Source organism: Fundulus heteroclitus, unplaced genomic scaffold (assembly GCF_011125445.2).
Source record: "Fundulus heteroclitus isolate FHET01 unplaced genomic scaffold, MU-UCD_Fhet_4.1 scaffold_128, whole genome shotgun sequence".
In the NCBI taxonomy this organism is placed as follows: Eukaryota; Metazoa; Chordata; class Actinopteri; order Cyprinodontiformes; family Fundulidae; genus Fundulus; species Fundulus heteroclitus.
Window position 1 is genome coordinate 521,350 of NW_023396540.1, and position 22,108 is coordinate 543,457.

General features: G+C 38.9%; 1 protein-coding gene across 1 annotated transcript in view; it reads left to right on the forward strand.

Annotated features, from left to right (window-relative positions):
* Nucleotides 1-1,540: 1,540 nt before the first annotated feature.
* Nucleotides 1,541-22,108, forward strand: part of LOC118556259 (voltage-dependent L-type calcium channel subunit alpha-1D-like) — a gene marked incomplete at its 3' end in the record, with an annotated part of 49,498 nt that continues 28,930 nt past the window's right edge. Inside the window, 3 exon segments of the mRNA XM_036129010.1 lie at nt 1,541-1,825; nt 6,797-7,247; nt 9,363-9,468. Of these exon segments, the coding sequence (XP_035984903.1) occupies nt 6,943-7,247; nt 9,363-9,468 (411 nt within the window).

Sequence of the window (22,108 nt, forward strand, 5' to 3'; positions counted from 1 at the left end):
CCACAGAGCTGTTCTAATTAAACAGGTAAGATCTCCACAACACCGACAGCGATGGCTCTGACTCATCATTACTTCAGACTCTCATATCCTGTTGCACTATAGATAATGCAAATAAAACAATTACTGGTTAAAGCTACACTTGCTTAGGCAATTTCGGATTCTGTGTTTTGGCAACAGCAGAGTAAATAAAACCTCTCTATGGTTGTTAAAGGGTCTCCTGCGGGTCGAGGCTATCACTTGGTCATTACTTTTTCATAAGGGTGGTATCTATGCATCAAACCTTACGTATGACAGATGCACCAAGCTCTTTATGATGCTTCATATGCTGCATGTCTGACACATAAGATCTTATTAATGTTTCTGTAACACCACAAAAGGAAAAGAGTTTTAGATCCCAAGTCTGTGTTGATTGATGTTAACCAGTTTTACTGTTAACAATGTTGCGGAGGTCCCTGACCATTTATGTTGTAGGAAACAATCAATCAATCAGCGTTTCTATTTGCACACCAGTGAAAGGAATGGACAAAATGATTTGGGCGTCCATGATAAAACAGTGCTAAAAAAACCTTTGGGTCAGAGTTTATGCAGCTAACGGCAGCAGCTGTAATAGGAGAGAGAGGTGTGTCACCAGAAAGGTGGTGTTGACTTACTTTCTCATTATGTACACATGTGACATACAGTCAGGGAATAGGCAACATGTTCATTGACTGGGTGGACAGTCATTAATATTTACATCGTCAAAAAAGGTTAAAGGTAATGGCTTCCTTGTGTCAGAATGATAAAAGGGTTCAACAAACCAGCAAGGTTTTTAATTTTGGTGAAACTGACCTTTTTTGTTCTTTTTGTTCAGCAGTGGTTTTCACCTGCGGGGTGGGGGGCTCGCCCATGAATGCAACTTTTGCAATTGTTGAATAATGACCACTGACCTTTGTTGTTGGATTAAAAAAAACGTATTTGCTTCCTAAATTATCAAGAAGGAGATCTGTGATTTTCATCCAAGCCAGCGTTTTTTGCACAACACCTTAACTGAGGCAAATAAGGCCTGTGGTACTTTAGATATTCTTGGTTCTTTTCAGACCTCCTGGCCTTTATGAAAGACCGAAGAGAAGAAACCCATTGTTGAAATAAAGACACGAGTTCACCACAAGCCATGTAAAGGACACAACAAACATGTGAAAGAAAGAGCTCTGGTCAGATGGACCAACATTTAGTTTGGCATGGATGTGTGGAGAATAATGTACATCCCCCCAATGTTGAAACATGGTGGTCACATCATCATGGTGTGAGGACAGTGTTGTGAGAAAATCCGTTAGAGGCTGCAAAAGCCTGCCGTAGAAGTTGCACTAAAAAGCTCCCAAATATGGAATAAGCATGAAAATAAAATCCAGCCTGTACGCTCATCCTGGTGAGTGACCAGCAGGTAGTTGTGGCCTGGGCATCTGCCAAAGCGTCTATCTGACCTATTCAGGAGAGAAGGGGGGTGTAGGAGGAAGAGGGGGAGGAGGAGGAAGAGGAGGAGAGCTCGCTCTCTGATGAACGATCGCTTCGGCTCTTCGCTGGCGCGGTGACGATAAGCAGCGAGCGGACAAGGATGCTCCGTAGTCTGGTGCGCACACTTCTGTCTCCAGCTCTCCACAGTCACCATGGAGGAGCCTAATTAAATGCACAGACTCCGTGTGCGTGTCTCCGCTGCTCCGGATGGGGGGTGCCGATGAGCTTTTCATTTCGTTTCGTTTTACTTTAGGATTTGCAAGCGTCTCTCGCCCCGTTTGAAGCCCGAGCGGAGAGGACCGCGGCGGATCCGCGAAGTCTTCAATTTCACAAGGTACGGCTTGCGAACTGAAGTTAGCCTCTTTAGCATGGCTGCGCTCGTCTGCAGGTTGAATGCCTTGCTCGTGGTCGGAGCACACTTTCATCCCACGGGACGGGAGCGGGATCCGCCGCTTTATCGGGCACATTGATACGCGTGTCTGGCCCCACTATTAGCCCCGAGTGGGTCTGATTTGAGGCTCGCAGCAGCCAGGTTGCCAGCTGTTTGTGCGGACCATCTGACGGCTGCGTTGCTCAGTTTTTCCCCCCGTGGGCGCCCTGAAGTCAGCCTGTCATTTCACAGCGTTTTATTTATTTATTTATTTATTTTTTTTAAAGAGGGGGGTATTTGTACCATGCCTTACCTTGGTGGGGGTCCAAGGAGAAACATAAGGACGCTCTGTGATGGGTTAGTTTGTCACGAATCGCTCATGGAAATGTCAGTGCTCATCTCCATCACTAATGTCGGTGCAGCGTTGCAGTGAAACATCCTTATTATTATTATTTGTTTAATATATATATACATTTGCCTCATAAACGCATTGTTCACTGGGATCTGTGTGGACGCCGCTACGGTGCGTGCAAAACGCAGCACAAAGGAGATGTGAGTGCTTTCAGCGGAGATGCTGCAGCCATCATCTGCAGCCGTGCGACACTCATGTTGCATTTTTGTTGGCAATAAGAAGATTAATTCTTCTCGGAGCATCTCTGCAATGTGACCTTTTCGGTTTCCTTCCACTGCGGGGCCTGCTCGCAGTTCAAGGACCTACACAGCCAACGTGACCGAGTGACGCCTGAGAGTGGCAGCTCTCAATCTTTACACGCTTTGTTTATTTGTTTGTGTTGTCGGTGCATTAAAGCATCTGCTACGGCTTTTTTTTTTCGCTCTCTCTCTCTCCCTCTCTCTGCTCACCACCACGGCTAGACTCAGAGAGAAAAGCCAAAAAGCAATCTGCCATATTGGTTGTAGTTCTGAAAGATGCACCTCTGTTTGTCCGCTTGAATTAGATAAAATACAACAGAGGGATGCGTTTCACATGTGGTGAGATTATGCAATCGTTCCCTTTTGTCCTTTGTTGGCCAAACATATAGGCTTTTGTTAAATCTTTTACTTCACCATCACAGTTTGAATCAGCAATCTATGACCTCCTTGTGTTCTGTTTTGGCGCTTGTCTAATGCAATATGACCTCCTTTCATAACATCAGATATTTCTGATTAATTGTAGGTCAGTATGAGCTGAAGCCAATATGGTGTGGTGATATGGACAACTCATGTTGCCTCTGAGACAACTTTGTCCAGTGTTTCTGACCAGCTGAGTAGATTTATTGTTTTCAATTAGGGACGGACAATAATTTAATATCAATATATATATTGCGATATAAGTTTATTTAATAAAGGTGATATGCCATTTGCAATATTTCAATTTACATTACAGTCTATGATTACAGCATTTGTCCCTGACTGACGATGTGTGGGTTTTATGTCATTTTTATGTGTTTTATTTTTTAAAGCAAATATTTCTAAAATGTTATATTGGAGGAGTTTTATAAACATGGCCAAATAATTGTCATAATTTTGTAGAGGCATCTGTTGTGGGCATTCTATCGAACAGAAACTAAGAACTATATTGTGATATAAGTTTTGGACATATCGTCCAAATTCTGAAATTAGAGATCATTATGGGTGATCGTTAACCTTTCATAATGAAATCAGACGACATGAATGATGTGGTAAGCCTGACTGGCAGCTCTATGGCCACCCAGCCCCATCCTGGCACCTTTTTTTTTTTTATCAGAAGCCTCTTCAGTAGTTTGAGCAACAGTAGCGATTGGATCAGACCACATGGACTAGCTTTTAATCCCCACATGCATCAATGACTCTATTGCCGGTTCATCTCTTCCTTCCTAGAAAATCTTTTATTGATATTGACCACCGTAGAGCAGTACCACCCAACAAGAACTGCTGGAATGAAAATGCTCTGACTCAGTGGTTTGGTTTAACAATCTCAAACTTGCTCAAATCCTTATACTTGACCAAAATTTCCTGCTTCTAACCCATCAACTCTGAGTAACAAAATGGTCACTCACTGCCTCATATTTCCCCTCTTACTGACAGTTGCAATGGTGAAGACCAATGCAGTATAATTGAACATTAATTTAATTATTCAGAGGCAATATCTAATCCTATTGAGTTGAACCTTGGTGAGTGATAGCAGCTTTGCCAGATTTTAAACCAGCTCTTGGTGAATATCAAAAAAATAACTTGATGAAATAGATTCAGCTGACTTAGTATCTCTATATCTTGTCCCACCACAGGAGATATAACCTGTCGATACATGCACACAGAACTTCTGTGGGTGTCCAGTGATCTTCAGACCCAGGATTTAGCTCAACAAAACTGACACAATTAAAAAGACAAAATTGTCTTCCACTAGAAAAATGTAAAAATGTTATTGAAAACTTAAGGTTGAATCGTCGGCCACATGAACAGGGGCTGTTCTTGCAGCAGCAACACACCTGCAGAACCCTTCCTTCTGCCTGTTGCCCCCAACACAACCAAACTTACATGTTTGCATGTATCTACAACAGTCTTTGGCTAGAGTTACGCTCTACAAGTATGGCTTAGAAGTAAAATCTCAGATTGTATTATACCAAATGTGATTAATTGATTATTCCCTCCTTTTCATTTCACAAAAAGAAATCATTTTAAAAAACTTGCTTTTATTTCAAGCATTTCGTCCGGGCGTTGACCTGAATTCAAAGTGCAACTAAATACCAGCTGTGAAACATGCTTGTAAAACAAGATGGCGGCCCTGCCGTTAGAAAGAATAAAAACCTCGTCTCATGGTGAAGAAATTTCCTCTTTACAATGTTTTGACAATATATTTTCCTGAATATATATTCAGCATTACATGCTATTCTCTTCATGGAAGCCCAATGAGTGCATTGGGAAAATAAAATCCCAATTTTTCCAAAAATTTGACCTAATAAAATTGTAAATTTGATTTAATTGATAAAATAAATTTATCGCCTAGCCCTAATGCACACTCCATGTAGAAAGAATCTAGGCCAAGATTTGAACCCAGGATTTCTTGCTGCAAGGCAACATGTAACCTAATAAACTAAATGTATTAATTCAACTACCTGGCTAAAATGATCAAAACGTTTATTTAATTATTTTACCAAGGTTTAAATTTAATACAATATTACTTAAAACAATCCAGTTCAGGTTTAACCAAACATATTATAGACTTTGATCTGTACTGTAGTTTAGATTCCTTAAAAACAACAAATAGTCCTTTGATTTAAAATTCAATCATAGTCTTTGTTTGGGTTAAATTCTAGGAGGACATATGGACCTAAACTGTCCTATTTTCAAAATATTTGGTCCAAAAAGGGACAAGAAAAGGCATGAAAGAAATCTAAGAAATGATTTCCATGAATACGCAGTGTATTGAGGCTTCTTGGCATCCAAAGAATGGTAAGACCACAATCAGGAGGTGCACATAGGTCAGGTTATTGACCAAACATGCTAGTGGTGTGATTGCCAAATGGTTAGTATGCTTCAATTATACGATCCATCTTGTCCACTTTATCTCTTTTAAAGTTATTGCCTGGTAATTGTTAGATGCAATGAAGCAAGATCAATCATTTCATAAAGAAACTTACCAGAATTGGTTTTCAATTCAGGCCAGGTGGAATAAGATCTGCCCTGACTTAAAAAACATGATATATTACATTATGATGACATAATAGAAGGAACAAAGCTGAATCTATTGACATGTTTAACGTCCACAATGTTAGTTGTCTATACAGCAAATAAGAAACCTTTTTATAGAAAGCAGGAAACTCCTATAAACAAGGTTTTAACATGCAAACTGTCATCGTTGTAATCACAACTAGAAAAGTGTTTGGTTTGACTCTTGAATTGTTTTAATATTCTGTAAATGTAAAAATAGAGGTGGAAAGAGTGACATACTGACAAGTATGCTGAAATGACCTACAAAGTGTAAAAGATCATCTTGAGACCACAGTGATGTGGGAATAAAACCTAAGTTTTAAGTGTTCAACAGGAACACTTGAACGCATTCGGTGACCGCTTGCACCAGAAGGTGTGATCAAGATTGAAAAAACAGGCGTTTTGACACTTTGCTATTCAGTAACATACACATATGTGCTAATATGCTGCCTAAACAATTAAAAGCTCACCCTTCCAAAGTAAAATATTAAAAAGTGGAAAACATTTAAGACGGTTGTCAATAACCCCAGGAGTAGACGCCCCAGCAAATTCATTCCAAGGTTAGACCAAGCAATTACAGAAAAAAAACAAAAAAACAAAACAGCTGCTCCATCTCATACTCTGCAGGCCTCAGTTAGCACGTTAAATGTCAGTGCAAGTAAAACAATAATAATTAGCTGATATGAATTGTTTGTAAGGTTTGCCAGAGGAAATACTCTTCCTCCAAGTTCAATATGGCAGCATCTGAATTAAGTACAAGACTACAGAAACACTGTCTTTTAGACGGATGAGAGTAAATATGTTCCACCACCATAGACACAATGCCATCAAGTTTTTAAAGTGAGATCATGTGCCTCACAGCTGACGTTTGGCTGAAACTGGTTCATGCAACTAGATAATGATCCCAAACACAGCAGCAAATCTATAGAATGGCTGAAAAGTAGACTTCAAGTTGTTGTGATGGCCTAGTGAGCGTGACTGAAATGCTGTGGTGGGAGCTTTAGCTAGTTGTGCATAAAAAAAAAATCAGAGTATGACCAGAGAACAGTTTTACAAACTGTTGAATCAAATAGTGTAATCAGTCTTGAAATGATTTGATCCATTACTGTATGTTATGTATTTTGACTGAATCACACTAGCACATAATGGACTCACCAGGGAAGACATATGAACAGGTAGGCTTTCCCATTTTCTTCTTCTATTGTAAAAAAAAAAAATCTACATTTTCTCTCACTTATTTACTTTCAGAGGCAAATTATGCCAGCAGCATCAGAGTCGCTCACCCTGGTGACGTGCCAGCTCATTGGTCAGACTACTCTGCCCTTCGCTTGCCTCCTCATCTGCCCTGGCAGATCGACGCTGCTGGATGCTCCTCAAAGAGCCACGCCCACACCATGAGCGCCAACGGGCCTGCCCCAGAACCAGCCCCAGAAGCCCCTCCCATCTCAACCCCCGCCCCGACACCGGCCCCTGCTCCGGCTCCGGCCCCAGCCCCGGCCCCGGCGCCAACCCCACCCGCCCCGCCTGCCCCGACATCCTCTACCATACCGGTAGGTGCGTTGGCTCAGAAGAAGCGGCAGCAGTATGCTAAAAGCAAGAAGCAAGGCAGCAACGCCAATAGCAGGCCACCGAGGGCTCTCTTCTGCCTCAACCTCAACAACCCTCTACGCAGGGCCTGCATCAGTGTGGTGGAGTGGAAGTATCCTTTATTTGAGCTTGTGATGATTGGTGTTGGTTGCAGCTCAGAGATTTTAATAAAAGTCCCTGTTTAATTAGTGAACTGCAAGGATGAAAAGACTAATCCAACACTTGATCCACTTTGGCAATCAGTTTTTTCAAACAGAAATCCTCCAGTGATTAAGTAAGAAATTAGGTTCGACACAAGTCAAAGAACTTTTTTTAGCCGTTAATGAACTTTTAGTATGCAGACACTTTAAACACTTTGCAATTTTATTTCTCTATATTAGAAGTAACGTAATCATTAAATCATATTGGCTTTTCTCTTGCAAAGTAAAGGTTTTACACATCAGAATCAAACTGCTTAGGAAAAGAAAACCACAAATATGTCGGTCCACATTATAATTACTATTATTCAACACAATTTACTCCCTGAGTTTCATTCATAACACCGGAATAAGAAAAAAAATTGAGAAAGAGTCAAATTGAGTAAAAACTTGAATTGCCCAGCCATTGTTCACATTTTCTTCTTATAAATACATGAGTACCTCACACTTATCCATCTATCCTTTGATTTCATTACATTTTTGTAAACATTTCAGTGAGGATAAAAATCCCCCTAAAAAGTAATAATTTTTTAGTAAAGAACATTGCTACACTTTGAGGCCTGAATAACAATTGCTGTGGAATAATGTTGAATAATGCTGTGTTCCACTTACCTAGGAGCAGGGAACAGAGTAATGCCCGAGTAAACCGTGTTCCAGTGAACATAGGCGGTGAAGACAGGAGAGCAAAGTAAAAAACAAAAAAACAAAAGGTCACGATTCCAATAAGGAGACGGAAAGGAAAGCTGTTGTTTTCTTTGTAGAACCTCTTACAAATGTTGTTTAAAGTTGTACTTTCCACATGAAAACACCCCTTTTTTCAAATACCAAATTTACCCAAACCTCGCCTAAATTTGCAATTAGAGCAACAATGAAAACATTTAAAATAAATGGCACTGAAACAAATAAGATGGATGAGGAGCTTATCATGAGGAGTTTAAAAACTCATTGTCAGATAACTGCTGACAAAGATTAGCCTTATAGTCACTATAAAAAAAGTTTTTTATTGTTTCCTTTACCTGTGCTGTGTGTTTTTTCTGTTTTGGTCATTTTGGTGGGGAAACTGTTCTAGGAAAACAAATAAACAAAAAAAAAAAATATCCCCCATAAAGACAAAGTGAAAGTCACTGTGTCCTAAATCTGGAAATGCTGCTGCGTTAATGTCCTGCAGATTAAAGCGTCTCAACACAATCGTGGGGAGTTTGTTAGTAAACAGATGGTGCCATCAGGAAATGTCATAAAATGCTACAAAGGAGATTACCATGCGTGAATGGCTAAGGTCCAAATCCAACTACAGTTTTATGTTTTGTTTTGTGTTAGGAACAGAGATGTCTCCTGGGGATTTAAAACCAGCACAAATACAGCTGTAGCTGTATCAGGTGTCCCCATTTGTCCTGCATGGAAAACATGGAAACAGTGAAGCACACATGCTTGTTCATGACATAACAGTTTTTCTTAGTCTATGTTTTATAATGATCTTTATCTGCTATGTGATTTTTGTTTTATGAAAATGTGATGCCACGTTGAAATTTAATGCTGAGTTTTATTTTAAGTGAATATTTTTAGTCTCTTAATAAACTATACACTGCCTTCAAATTACACCTGTGTTTTCAGCTCAGGATGAAATTAGTACCGTATTCTGGGTCCAAATGTGCTTTAAAATTACATTATATATATTTTTTTACCAACTTAAAGACCAGTTTTTTACATTCTGAGTCATTAATCATTCAAATTTTGGGGAATATTTAAAGGTGATGACATGACTCATATCCACTGCTGTTCTTATATTGCACATTGAGTCAGAACATTGTCGATTTAAGACCAATTTCAGCTTATATTTTTTAAATGAGACCATTTATTAAAGTGTTGAGTCAAGTGATTAAACTTAGTCACTGCAATTCAAGACTAAAGCCCCTTTATTAGCTACATAAAAGTCCCAGAGAAGTTATTTTTATAATATATAATAAATCTGTTGTTAAAATACAGTTTCTTATGGACTTTTCTTCTGTGATTTCCTTAACCTTTGCTCTCAGGCCATTTGATATCTTTATATTAATTGCTATTTTTGCCAACTGCATGGCCTTAGCTGTCTACGTCCCTTTTCCTGAAGACGATTCCAACTCCACAAACCACGATCTGGTGAGTAGTCTCTATATGTCTGAATCCGGGCTTGCTTTTACGCAGTTACTCTTTAATCCATAATCGATCAATTTTAGATGTGACGATGAGAAGAAAATAAATACTTTATCTTCAGATGTCTTGGATGCCACTGGGTATGGCAAAAGTATTTAGACTCCTTGAATTCATTACTCATTGCAAAACAGTCAGATTGGCTGGAGAGTGTCTGTGAACACCAACTTTTAAGCTGTGACACAGATTCCCATTCTGATTTAGATCCACCGTTCTAACACAGGAATATCGTCTGATCTAATCCGTTGTAGCTCTTGCAGTCACAATGATTCAGGAGCCTCAAACATGTTTTATTCCACCATTGTCCTCTTTTTTGCTTAACTCAGAGTCCCATCGACTTTGACCAGCTTCCCTTTTATTCCTGAGAGAAACCACCCCCCACATCATGATGCTGCCACCACCATGTGTCACTGTGGGGGTGGCGGGTTCAAGTTGATGTGTAACGTCAGTTTTTTTTAACCATATAAAGTACTTCACATTTAGGTAAAAACGTTGACTGTTGGTGTCATCTGATCAGAGCACTTTCCTCAACATACTCGCTAACTCCCTTATAGGGCAGGTGGAAAACTGCAGACTGAACCTCTTATGGCTTTCTCTGAAGTTGAGCTTTTTTTTTGCCACTTTTGCTAAAAGAGCAGATTTGTTGAGTGTGCAGCTAGTAGCTGTGGACCTCTTGGCTGTTTATCTTATTAATGCTCTCTTCGCCATCTCTGTCATTTTAGTTGGGGGCCCATGTCGTGGTTGGTTTGCTTTAGCTTCGTAAGCTTATCCTGCTCTAACCTTCTCCATCTTGACCTGTCTGCTGTGTTTCTTTGTTTTTATGGTGCTGTTTGTTCACTAATGTGCTCTAGAAAACCTCTGAGGCCAAACAGATGATGCTGAAGGATTTTTCTTAGCATAAATAATGCACAGATAGACTTAATTTGCTAAATAGACGACTTTTAAAGACAGTTCATTGCCCTAGATTTTATGTATGAGTATCAAGAGTGTACGGCCTGATGCCACGCCTTAGACATTCTATAAATCAATTCAATGCGGTACGTCTTGCTTCATGCTTTTCTCATCAAAGGCAATAAATGTAATGATAAAATGTGAAAAAAAGTTCAAGAGGTGTGAATACTTTTGCAAGGCACTGCATCTCTCAATGTTATTTGGGTCCTCTGTTGAGTACTGAAGCTTTCAGTGTGTAGCTTTAATATGCAGATTTGTTTTGCCTACCTTGAGAAACACTTTGAAACGGTGCTTTGTCATGTCACAGTCCCCCGGTGGAGTTTTTTTTTTCTCAACTTTTTTTTTTCTATTTGGCTTTCTATTTTTAGCATTTTCTCGCCATTGCACCACTCTGTGCACCTTGTGCATTTATGTCTGTATGATGAATTGTGGGTGATGTAGTGTTGTAAGCATTCTTCCACTGCTGAGGATAAGTGCAGTCTCCAGAAGGCAGACAGACGCACATACTGCGGTGCTTACAAGAGTAAAACTAAGCTTAGTGTTTAATGATTAATGAGTAGTGTGTTCAGCATGCCTGCAGACATCTGATTGTTTTTGATGGCTACATTTTAGGGCAGATAAATCTTAAAGGCAGGTTACCAGCCTGGTGTAAATGACTAGGTGGAGGATGTATGCCTACATTTGGTGTGCTGAAAAATGCACGACGCTGGTTAAAAGTGTGCCTGGCGTCTGTATGTGATGGAAGGAGTATTGCCTCTCACTGTGACCTCCTGGAGGGTGACATCTGGGTGTTTGTTTACACATCACCGGTTTATCAGTGGAAACTGGTCCATCTGGGACATTGCCTGTTACAGATTAATAGACCGTTTTCTGTCAAGTTTAGTTGTGAATTCAGCGCCTCAGACATCTTTTTCTTGAATACAAGAAATTAAAATAGTCTATTTTGAACGCACCGATATCAATTTTAGCTCATTTACATTTCTTTTTGGAAACCCAAATTTCAAAGACAAGAATAACATGAACATTTTTTCTCCTTCCAGCCTCTGTAGCATAAGTGGTAATTGTTATTTAAACTGGGAATATGCTGCTGATGTCATGCTGCTGTGTGATAAAAAGCAGTGGCAATAAAAACAGGTCTTTACTATTAATTTAAGTCCAAGACAAAGAGATTACAACGTCCCTTTTTTAAGCTGTATTTATTTTCAAGTACTGGTAACTAGTACATTTAGTGTAGTGAGCATTGCTAAAACGCCAGTCTCCATGTTTATATTCTTGGTAATGCGGACTCCAGACTCCCATTTCTTGGTGAAAAATGGTTGAAACTAAATAGGACAAAAATAAGACCACACAACATCAAGAAAACATGTAATTGGAATACTGCTGATGAATATTGCGAGGGCGACAACGATTACAATTAACCCACATTTTCCAGACTCTTTTCTTTCTGTTCCTTCATTAAAATGTCCCCAGCATTCTTTGTGAACTTTAGTTACAGAATAAAAAAAAAGTTGTGTAACATATTTTATCTTTGTTCAACAACCTCTTCAGTTGATGATTTATATGCAAACAACATGCATAAATTATTTAAAAAAACAAACAAATTTTTCATATAATTATGTCCTGCCAGCATATCTCTTTAATTCAGTAAAACATGGTTGTTTATTTCACTGCTGTATGGTCTGACTTTTCCGTATGAGGGACCTGCTTTGAGCTAAGTTCCCCAGCAGGTGTGTGATTGTTAATTTTGTTGCTGCACCAGTTCATCAGCCAGCAACTTAATTGGCAGATTTTTCAGCTTGATTTCTGATCAGTCTGACACTGAAAGAAACCATTTTGATTTGTTGTCCACGAATGCACCACAGCCAAGTGCCCAACTAATGCTTTCAAAAACATATTTTTGATTTGGACCTTTTCCCTTTTAAACATTATACTTTCAAATTTGCTGGTACTTATTACATTTTCATTCAATGAGTGCACATCACACTTTTCTCAACATAGAATATTACTAATAAAATGTTATGCAAAGGTGACTTATTAAAAAGAAAATCACTTTTTGCACATTTTTGTACTTCTATTGGGTCTCTACTGCTTCTAGAAACAGTCCAAGCACTAAACAAACACAACCATGTGTTTTTTGGCAATAAGTAAAATTCTTGTGTCTGGAAGACCAGTCATTTCAGAAATGTCCTGATTATTACGTCACAATCGGCGGGCATTGCCCCCATCTAGCAATCCCTGCGAATTTAAACTGTAACATACAAAAATTAAACACTACTTTTTTGTCACATCTTGAAGTTACAACTTATTTGCACATAAGTGTTAGAGCCCTAAAAACAGCTCATTGTGAAAGGAGCTCAAAATAGATGAAACTGGGGAGGTTAAATCTCATTATCTGAGATTGATTTTGTGCAAAAAACATTAACAGACGTTTTGTATAGCCCATAGAACTATGCAAAATATTTAAAAGGAAGCCTAATAGGTCACCTTTAAAGAAGCTCCAAAGCTGTCCCACAATAGCTTTTTCTGGTATTAAAATGCAAAAAAAGTCCCCAACCTGGAATTAGCATAACAGCTTTGCAAGAAATCAAACCCAGCCAATAAAACTACACTAGATATTTTCCTTTTCATGCAGTCACCTCCAAGAGAGGATTTAGGGATTTGTTTAGTATTAACTATTTTAAATAAACATCCTTGAAATAAATAAATAAAAAAAAACATTTTTATTATAGTGGCATAATATCACACACCAAAAAAGTAGAAACACCCAACCTTTAATTTAAGTGAATTTATTTAGTGGAGTTAAAAAGCCCATGATAAGTAATAATTGTAGCAAAAGCTCCACAAATGGTGACACCATGGCAATGTGAGATATAATAACTGCACTCTGTAAATTCATAGATGTGTGTTAGTAAACAAGCTGCCTTTTTTAATTTCATACAAGCGTTTGTTATGCAAAGAGTTGGAAGTGAAAACATAGTTTGTCACCAATTAATCATTCTGTTGTTACGCTTGTCTTATAAAGCTGTTCTGGCTCTTATTTCCTTGTATTTGTTACTCTGCTCTAATGAAGCAGGTATAGCTCTACTCTAAATGAGAGTGTCAGATTGGATTTATGGATGCATTCATTATGAATTAAGTGAAAAACTACGTGCATGACCAGGTCCGCAGCTGATCATTGATGCAGCGTGCCTACTTCATAAACAAGGGCATTAAGTGAAGATGAAAGGACAAGCTGATGAGTAGATATGAAATAAATTATGATCCCTTGCAGTAATTCATATGGGGACAAAGCTTTGCTTTTGAAATGTTTTATGAAGACGTTCGTTTTATTTGCAAGACGCTTGTTTTTCCCCACAGTTGCAGTGTTTTTCTCACAGTTTTACATCGCTTTAAGAAGTCATGCGTAGCTCAGTCTAAATCTCTTTCCAGAGGATGAATAATGTAATATGTTTCTTTTCAGAAGAAGCCGAACAATGTCATTATTTATAGGACAGGTGTGCCGGCTTGGCCTTATATACAGGAGGAACTAGAGAGAGGAAAGTGCTGAGTTTGTTTTGCAATATAACCAGCATATAAGGCAGTAGTGAAGATTATATTACGTAGTACTCTGCAGCTGCATAGGTGGATTGAAGGCCGATATGAAACCTGAGCGATGTATTTTCATGGCCTACTGTGTAATGCAAGAATACAATTATATTACACTGCTACTAAGACATTCAAGGTTTTACCCAGTAACACGTTAAAATGTCACGCAGGGACACTAAAACCCCCCATTAGCTGATGTCTAGAGTCCTGGATGTATGGACCTTTTATTTAGTGCATTGTATATTGAAGGACTTATTGTACACTATGTGCTGAGGTGCGGCAGAGCTATACTGCTGCATAGTCATGGAGGCTTTAATAGCCTGAGTCTGCCCGTCTTGTTAGTGAGGCTTGGTTAAATGCAGCAGCTCATTATAAATAGAAAGCAATTTCCTCCCCAGGCAGAACAGAGGGCAAAAGATTGGGGTCTTACTACCACCAGGAGGCACAAGTGAGTAACAGGATGCAGCAAGCACAAGAAATCACATGCATGTGTGCAATGAGACAAAAAGAAGAAAAAAAAATCTGTTAGAAAGTCGCATTTCCAATCCAGTCAAGGTCAGCATGTTCTCTTGCTGTTCTTTCTTTGTTTAGGCATTTCATTGGATAATAAGAAGCCATGTTGGAATGCGACTCCTCTAAGATTTTTAAAGGGGCAGGCGGATAATCTGTAACACTGCTGGCGCCGCTTTAAGGTCATTTCTGTCTTATCTATCTGGGAATCAACACCACAGGCGGGAGACTCCTGCTCAAGGTGGCCGGGCATAACAATGACCTTTTCATGGGGAATGTGATTCGTACATCTCATTCTGCGTACGTTAACAGGGTGACAGCTGTGTCTGAAATCAGATACTGTCTGCGTTCAGTTGTGATCATTGTTGTGGCATTCATATTGGCTGAGCACAAAAGGACACATACACATGAAAAGAAACAGCCATTAACAAAGAAAGGGTTGTATGAGTATGTTGAACAATGGTGAAGATGTCAGTAGAGTGAACGCTAGTCCATGACTGCTGAGTTCAGAGGATGGCTCAGGCTCAGGCTCAGGCTCAGTTCGGAGAAACAAAGCACTATGATGTAAAATACATTTCCATTCGTTTGGCAGTTCTGTCTGCTCTTTGGCTGCTTAACACAGAATATGCTCCTTATAAATAGACGTCAGTTTCCACTGCGGGAAAAATTACAGGAACCAGTTTAGCTTTCTGGGTTAGTCTTTCTTGCTTTTCCACTGCGGGAACCAAGGCCAGGTCAGAAAAAGGTGGGTAGACACTACCCCAGAAGTGACTCTGTTATGGGGGTAGGACTTTTTGAATCGACAGTGGAGCTCTGTAGTGGGAGAATGCCGAGCCTTTTTCATTGTTTGAACATCTCCAGCATTTTATTTCATCCTTCTCCCAGTTTACATTATACTGTATTGGGCCACAGTTAAATCCTGTTTGCTTGAAATCACCACAAGTTCTCTGTTTTTGTTCGCAAACACATTTAAACTCAGCCACCCATGTTGAATATCACAAGGTTTTTGCGGAGTTTGCATTTAAATGATCTAATTCAATCCGCCAGTCTATTTGGAAAATAGAATAAAGCCAGGGGGGACTTCTCCTTTCAGCATCTACACGCATACGGGGAGAAAGAGGGGGTAATAATTCAATCATACAAGTATTTTTTAGGAGGTTTTAACTGCTAAAGTTAAAATCAGCATTTGCTTTCTGATGTAGAGATTAAAGTGATCATGAAGGCCCAGGATTGTTGATCAATCAAAAAAAAAGTCTAAGTCATTCAATGATTTGAATTTGAGTAAAAGCTAGGGTTGCCGATTTTTCTAGAAGCTTCCCCAAATCCCTTTTTGAATAACTGCATAAGCACAAGACCGTCTTACCTCGCTCTTCTGCTCTTCAGGGGGATTGGGTGAAAAAAATCTCCCAATTCCACTCTGGTCTTATTTCTTTCTACTGAGGCCTTCCTCTTCTTCTCGTAAACACAAACACGGTTGGCTTCTTACAACTCTCCGCCATGTTCAAAGGTTGGTGGAGATCTTTGCACCTACGTCACAGTAGCACTCCAGCACGAAGAAGAGCTGCTCAGCCTTAAGGGACCTAAACAAACTAGTAAAGTGGAAATACACACAACAAAATTGAAGATAAAAATATTCCAGGAAGTTAACTTTCAAATCAGCCCAGGAACACATTTATAGAACTAGCTAAGCAGCAGCCACTTACTATAATAGAGGTATGCCAAGGTTTAAAAATGTTTCAGTTAGAAAAAAATATATTTTGTAGATATTCTCCTATTACTTAAAGTCCTAAGATGCCATAGAAATCCTCGGGGAGTCTGGGGTTTGGGGCTATGAGTCTCTCTCCCCCCTCCCTCACCTCTTGCTTTGCATGTCCTTTCAAATGACTGAAACAAGGACCCTATCCTGACCTAGCTCCGTCTGGTAGTATAGCACACACACAAACAATGCCTTGTTATGCCATTTGTGTGCTGCAAACGAATGTCTCTATTTAGCAGAAATTTTTTAAAATATGTCACACCAATTTATCACCACTTAAAGCTTACATGGTTTAAACATCAGTTTCATCCAGCCCTCAACAATGAGAAGCAGAGTGGACTGAGGAGAATATTTGTATTCCGTTGTGTCATTATATCGATCAATCCAGAGGAAGTCATTTCTGATTTAATTACATTTGAACACATATTGTAACGGCTGTTGATGGATTGTTGTCGTCAAGGACTTCTCTCTGGCAACAAGCCACTGAGAGCCATCCACTGGTTGCTGCCAGACAAGATCCAAAACGCATTACAGCGCAGCGGAGTTTTGTTTTAAAAAAATCTGACTTTACAAACATTAATGATGTTGCATTTTTGGTGTATTTATTTATTTTTACGTGTAAATCTCTGACTTGTTTTAAGTAGACATGCAAGATAAGAGTCTATTCAAAACAGACAATGGTCGACAAGATTCATTCAGTGAATTAACTGAAAAACACAATTGACAATAAAATGATGAGGTTTCTGCGATCAACCAACTCAGAGTAGTGCATGATAGTTAACTGGATAGAAAAGAATACATGGTCTTGAAATTAAAAATCCCCCTATCATATTTTGTATGATCACCTTCCTTTGCAAATGGATTCATAAGTCTTTTGGGGGTATTTCACTACCAGCTTTACATATCTAAAGACTAAATAATTTCTTCCATTCATCCTATTCATGCAAAAGTAGCTCAAGCCTAGTCAGGCTGGAAGGAATGAGTCTGAACTGTAACTTCCAAGTTTTCTTTCCACAATATTCCTGTCTTTATCTCCATGTATTTTTCCATAAAAGCTGACGAGCTTAATTTCTCCTCCTGAAGAAAATGATCCCCACAGCATAATGCTGCCACGGACATGTTTCACCGTGAAGATGGTGTGTTTAAATTGATGGTCATAGGGGTCTAGGCCAAAAGGTTACATTTTAGTCTAATTTGTAAAGATCACCTTCTACCACATGTTAGCTTGTGAAAAACTACAGACAGGACCTCTTTTAGTTTTTTTCAGCAATGGGTTTCTTTTTTCTATTTCCTTAAAGGCCACAATTATGGATTGCATAGCTAATAGCTGTACATTGGCTTTCCACATCTGAGTACCTTTGCAAATACTCTTTCAATTTGCAGATGATTGTTTCATAAGGTGATCAAAGCTTGCAGTATTGTTTTACACCCTAAACCTGGTTTAACAACTCTCAACAGCTTTATCGCTGATCTATCTGCTGTGTTGATGATGGCAGCTCTTCACTAAAGTCTAACAAACCTCTGAAAGATCAGTAAGTAGCTGATTTTAGGTTTATTGTGGTAAAATACATATGCTTGCTAAACTTTTCAGATGTTTTTTTACATTTTTTGTGTGTGAAATGATTAGACAAATAGCTGCTATTTTGTATCCAATTTACAATCATACACTGCTTTGTGTTGGTCTATTCTATAAAAAAAGATGTTGTCTTTTGTGATTAGCTATAACAATTATTGTTTCTACTCATGTTCCTGCTCAGTTCTGACATTTTGTCCGGAGTAGATTAGTTGTAAGCTGGATAATCATTCCCTCCTGGAAAAAGAAAAATCAATCCAATCCCATTTAAAATCAATAAAATGTAACTTAATATCAATTAATAAGATGGGGTTTAAGGGGAGATTTAAAAACAGAGATGTCTAACCTCCAAGGGCAGATCATTTCACAATTTGGGAGATACTTCAGCAAAAGACCCACCTCCTCCAAGTCTATGCTCAGTCTAGTAGGTAATGAGAGGGGGCAGCTGATCGGCTGACCTGCGAGAGCAGGTCGGTGTATAAGGCTGCAACTGTTAAAAAAAGGCAGAAGGGACCATGGAGGGCTTTAAAAATAAATCAAAATAATTACAAATTAATCCTAAAAGCAATGGGCAGTCAGTGAAGGTAAGCTAAAATGGGGGAAATGTGCCCAAACTTCAGAGACGAGCTGCGCGCTCCGGAGACAAGGGAGGGACAAGTCAAAATAAATAATTAAAAGCCTAAAATTAATAATTAATTCATGCCTATAATGAATGTAAACCTCCAGCCACCACAGCAAGTGTACCATCCACAGCAGAGCGTATTGCCCTATAGCGTACCTTCAGTCCTCTTTAAGCTATTTGTAAGGGAAGCAAAAGCAAGCTTTGCATCCTTCTTTTTTAAAAGATCCCTGGTTTTCTTTTACATTTGAGAAAATCGTTTAAGAGATTTGAGACTGGAATTGGTGCTGCTGGTCTTACTCTTTATACATAGCATGGTTTAAAGTCAGTGCTCAGGTTGTAAATTAAATAAAGAATAACATCTGAGAGGTGCTTTAAAGTTTACGTGTGAGTGTTTTGGCTGCACTACATGCTGCTGATGAGTGTAAATATGTACATGTGTGGGGTGAATGAAACAGTTGGCTCTGCCTCTGTGTGTGTGTGTGTGTGTGTGTGTGCACCCGTGTGTGTGTGTGCACCCGTGTGTGTGTAGTTGCTGGCACAAGCAGCTACGTCTGGATTGGGGACTCCCGTGGAGATGATGATAGAAGAATGTGTTTAGTCACTTAACGTAACTGCTCATTTGCAGCTCACACTAGCACTGTCCCCGCTTGTTATCTTGAATGTGTATTTCTGCATGTGTGTGCAACAGTGAGAGTGTATCTGCATGCAAGCGTGTGACAGGCGGAGCAACAGAGTCGCGGTAGTAATAGAGAGAGTGAACGCTGTTAGGTCTGTGTGGATACCACCACGTTAATGTAAAGCACTAGAGCCTTCTTACAGAGCCTTCCAAAAGTGTTCCTTTACATTGAACTTTACCAGATTTTCTCATCATACAAACTTGATTGCGTTTTCATGGGATCTATTTATTAGAACAGCATGCAGGACGTTCTTCTTCCAATCTGACTGAGCTCGAGCAATGTTGTAAAAAAGAATGGTAAAAACTTTAGAATCAAGAATCTTTTATTGTCACCTCATTTTACCGTGGTGAAATGTTTTTCAAGACAGACACTGGCTCAGGATTTACACAAACAGTATGTACAGGTGGACACAACAGACAAAGACATTTTTTGGAGTTCCCCCAGCGGGTTTAGTCTGTAGATGTGCAACGACGGCAGAGAAAAGCCAAAGAACTTGCAGTTGTATTAATCTGAGGGTCTGATTTCAAATTCCTGTCACGCTTTTCAGAATTTCATTTGTGGGGGAAAAAAACTCCTACATCCATTTCATGTCCTATGTATAAAATTCCTTAAAAGTACATTAAAGTTTATTTTGCAAGGCACTGTAGATAGTACACAATATATGTATATATATATATATATATATATAGATGTACGTTCTTTTAGAAAACACATCAGTCTTTGACATGATCGGGTGATACGAAGCATGTGAGACATTTAAAGAAACAATCAATTGGTAACGCTAGATCTATCTTTAAAAATTAACACAGACCACATGGACCCCACGCTCTCAGTTCTCCTAATATAGACGGCACACGCAGGCAGCCGAAGGAAGCTGTGGGAAGCGCTAAAGGCTGGCTGCCCTCACCCTGCTGGCTGGGGTGCACGGTCCTGACTTATCCTCACTGACAGAGGAGCGCAGCAGAGACGGAGAGCGGACAGAAACGGGAAATATCTGTCATCTCTTTGAGTGCATCAGATAAAAAGTAATATGAAGATGTGTGAGGACCTCTCTGCTGCTGAAATAGATGATAACAGTTGGGTTTATTTATGTAATATGCACACGGGTTGTACGAACCTCACACAGGACTACATATGGCCTGCACTCTCAGTTATATTTTAGCTCATTAGTTTGCTGTGTTTTTGCCGCGTTGAAGCGTCTGGCCACACACACATATCATGCATGCATGATGTCACCTTGACTCACGCTGCTCTGGGCTCGACGCCACACGCTCAGATGTTCAGACATGCAAACATGGTATAGCAGCGATCGGGTGGTAGTACAACATAAGAACCCAATAAATACTGTATACTCATGTAGACTAGTGCACAGAAAGTTTGGTTTTAAGTCATGGGATCAGGCAAATATTTCTACATTCTTTCCATCTCACAGTCTAATCACTTGGTTGAATACTGACAAATTTTGTCTATCAAATATTTTTGTCATGTATACATACTTATTTTGTTTTTTGTATATATTCCTTGAATAAAATACATTTTATTTGTGAAATACTAATAAAAGTGTCTCAGGGAAACTTTAAAATTATACAATTGTATGTTCCATGTTCTTAAGTTTAATAAATTTAATGTACTATTTCAAGTATTCATTTACTTATTTGAAAAATATGATTTGTTTGCCTTGGATGCCTTAAGAAGAAGATACACTATAAAAATTGTGTTTATCTAACTAATGTAGCAGGATTTATATACAGTAATATCAAATAAATATATTAGGTTTAACTCAATAATTTAAAGGTTGCTGCAGTTTCCATTCAGGCTCTCCCCCTTCCAGGAGTTTCTTTTTGAGTAAACTCAGGAAAGTTACTGAACAACTGCAGCTGCTTGAGCCATTTTTGAGTCAGAAGGAACCGAATCTGAGGCAAATTCCAGTGACAGTGACATTAATTATGAGTCTGTGGGGGTAGAAAACCAGGGCTGCAGATTATGTAGCTTCAACACCTACATCTTGATGTGTGTAAATGTGACAAGTAGTCACACTGCTAGATGTGCGATGTCAAGTGAAGAAGGTTAACTCCAACAGACCACACTAGTTTTTTTTTTTTTTTTTTTCACTGTTGGATTTTTTAGAAGTAGACTAACATCACCCAATTTGATTTGGATCCCTATTCGAATTTTAACCATAAATCAAATCTAGTGTAACCAACTGCCTTCAGAAATCATATTATTAGGAAATAGAGTCCAGCTGTGTATAATTTAATCTCAGTGTAACTTCCACTGTTTTGTGAAGGCCTCAAGAGTTTTCATTAGAGAACACAAGTGAACAAACACACAATGTTCCATGTGACGAATATTGGTAGTGTCGTTTTAGGACAGGACAGAACAAGTGGTCTGAGTTGAGATGAAGATGGATAAATACAGGCCTGGTGTGGAAGAAAAGCCAAGGCTACAATCTAATGGATATGATTAAAGCATATTCATGTGTTATAATGGCCTACACCAGGGATCTACATCTGTGGTTCCAAGACTATTAAGAAAAAAATAGTTAAAAATAATTAAAAACTGAGAAGCATTGTAGCAGTTTTTCTTGCAATTTCTCCATTAATGCAATTAGTGAATTTTAATTTCAATTAAGTGTTGCTAAAATAACATCTAAAGGTATATGCAAAATCCACCTTTTAAGCCCTTACATTTTGTTGTGTACCTCGAAGAATTCAAGAAATTTGAAAGTGGTCTGTCCAGGTGCTGCTGCATAGATACGTATCTTTATATTAGTTTTGTATCCTATTGTTCAAGCCGTTCAGTTTTCTCAGTTTTTTTTTTTTAAACAATCATGTCACAGTATTTGCTGCAGAGCTGCTAAACAAGGTCATGGACTTCGGGTTAATCAGTTTCGCAAACCTGCCATTTTTATTTCT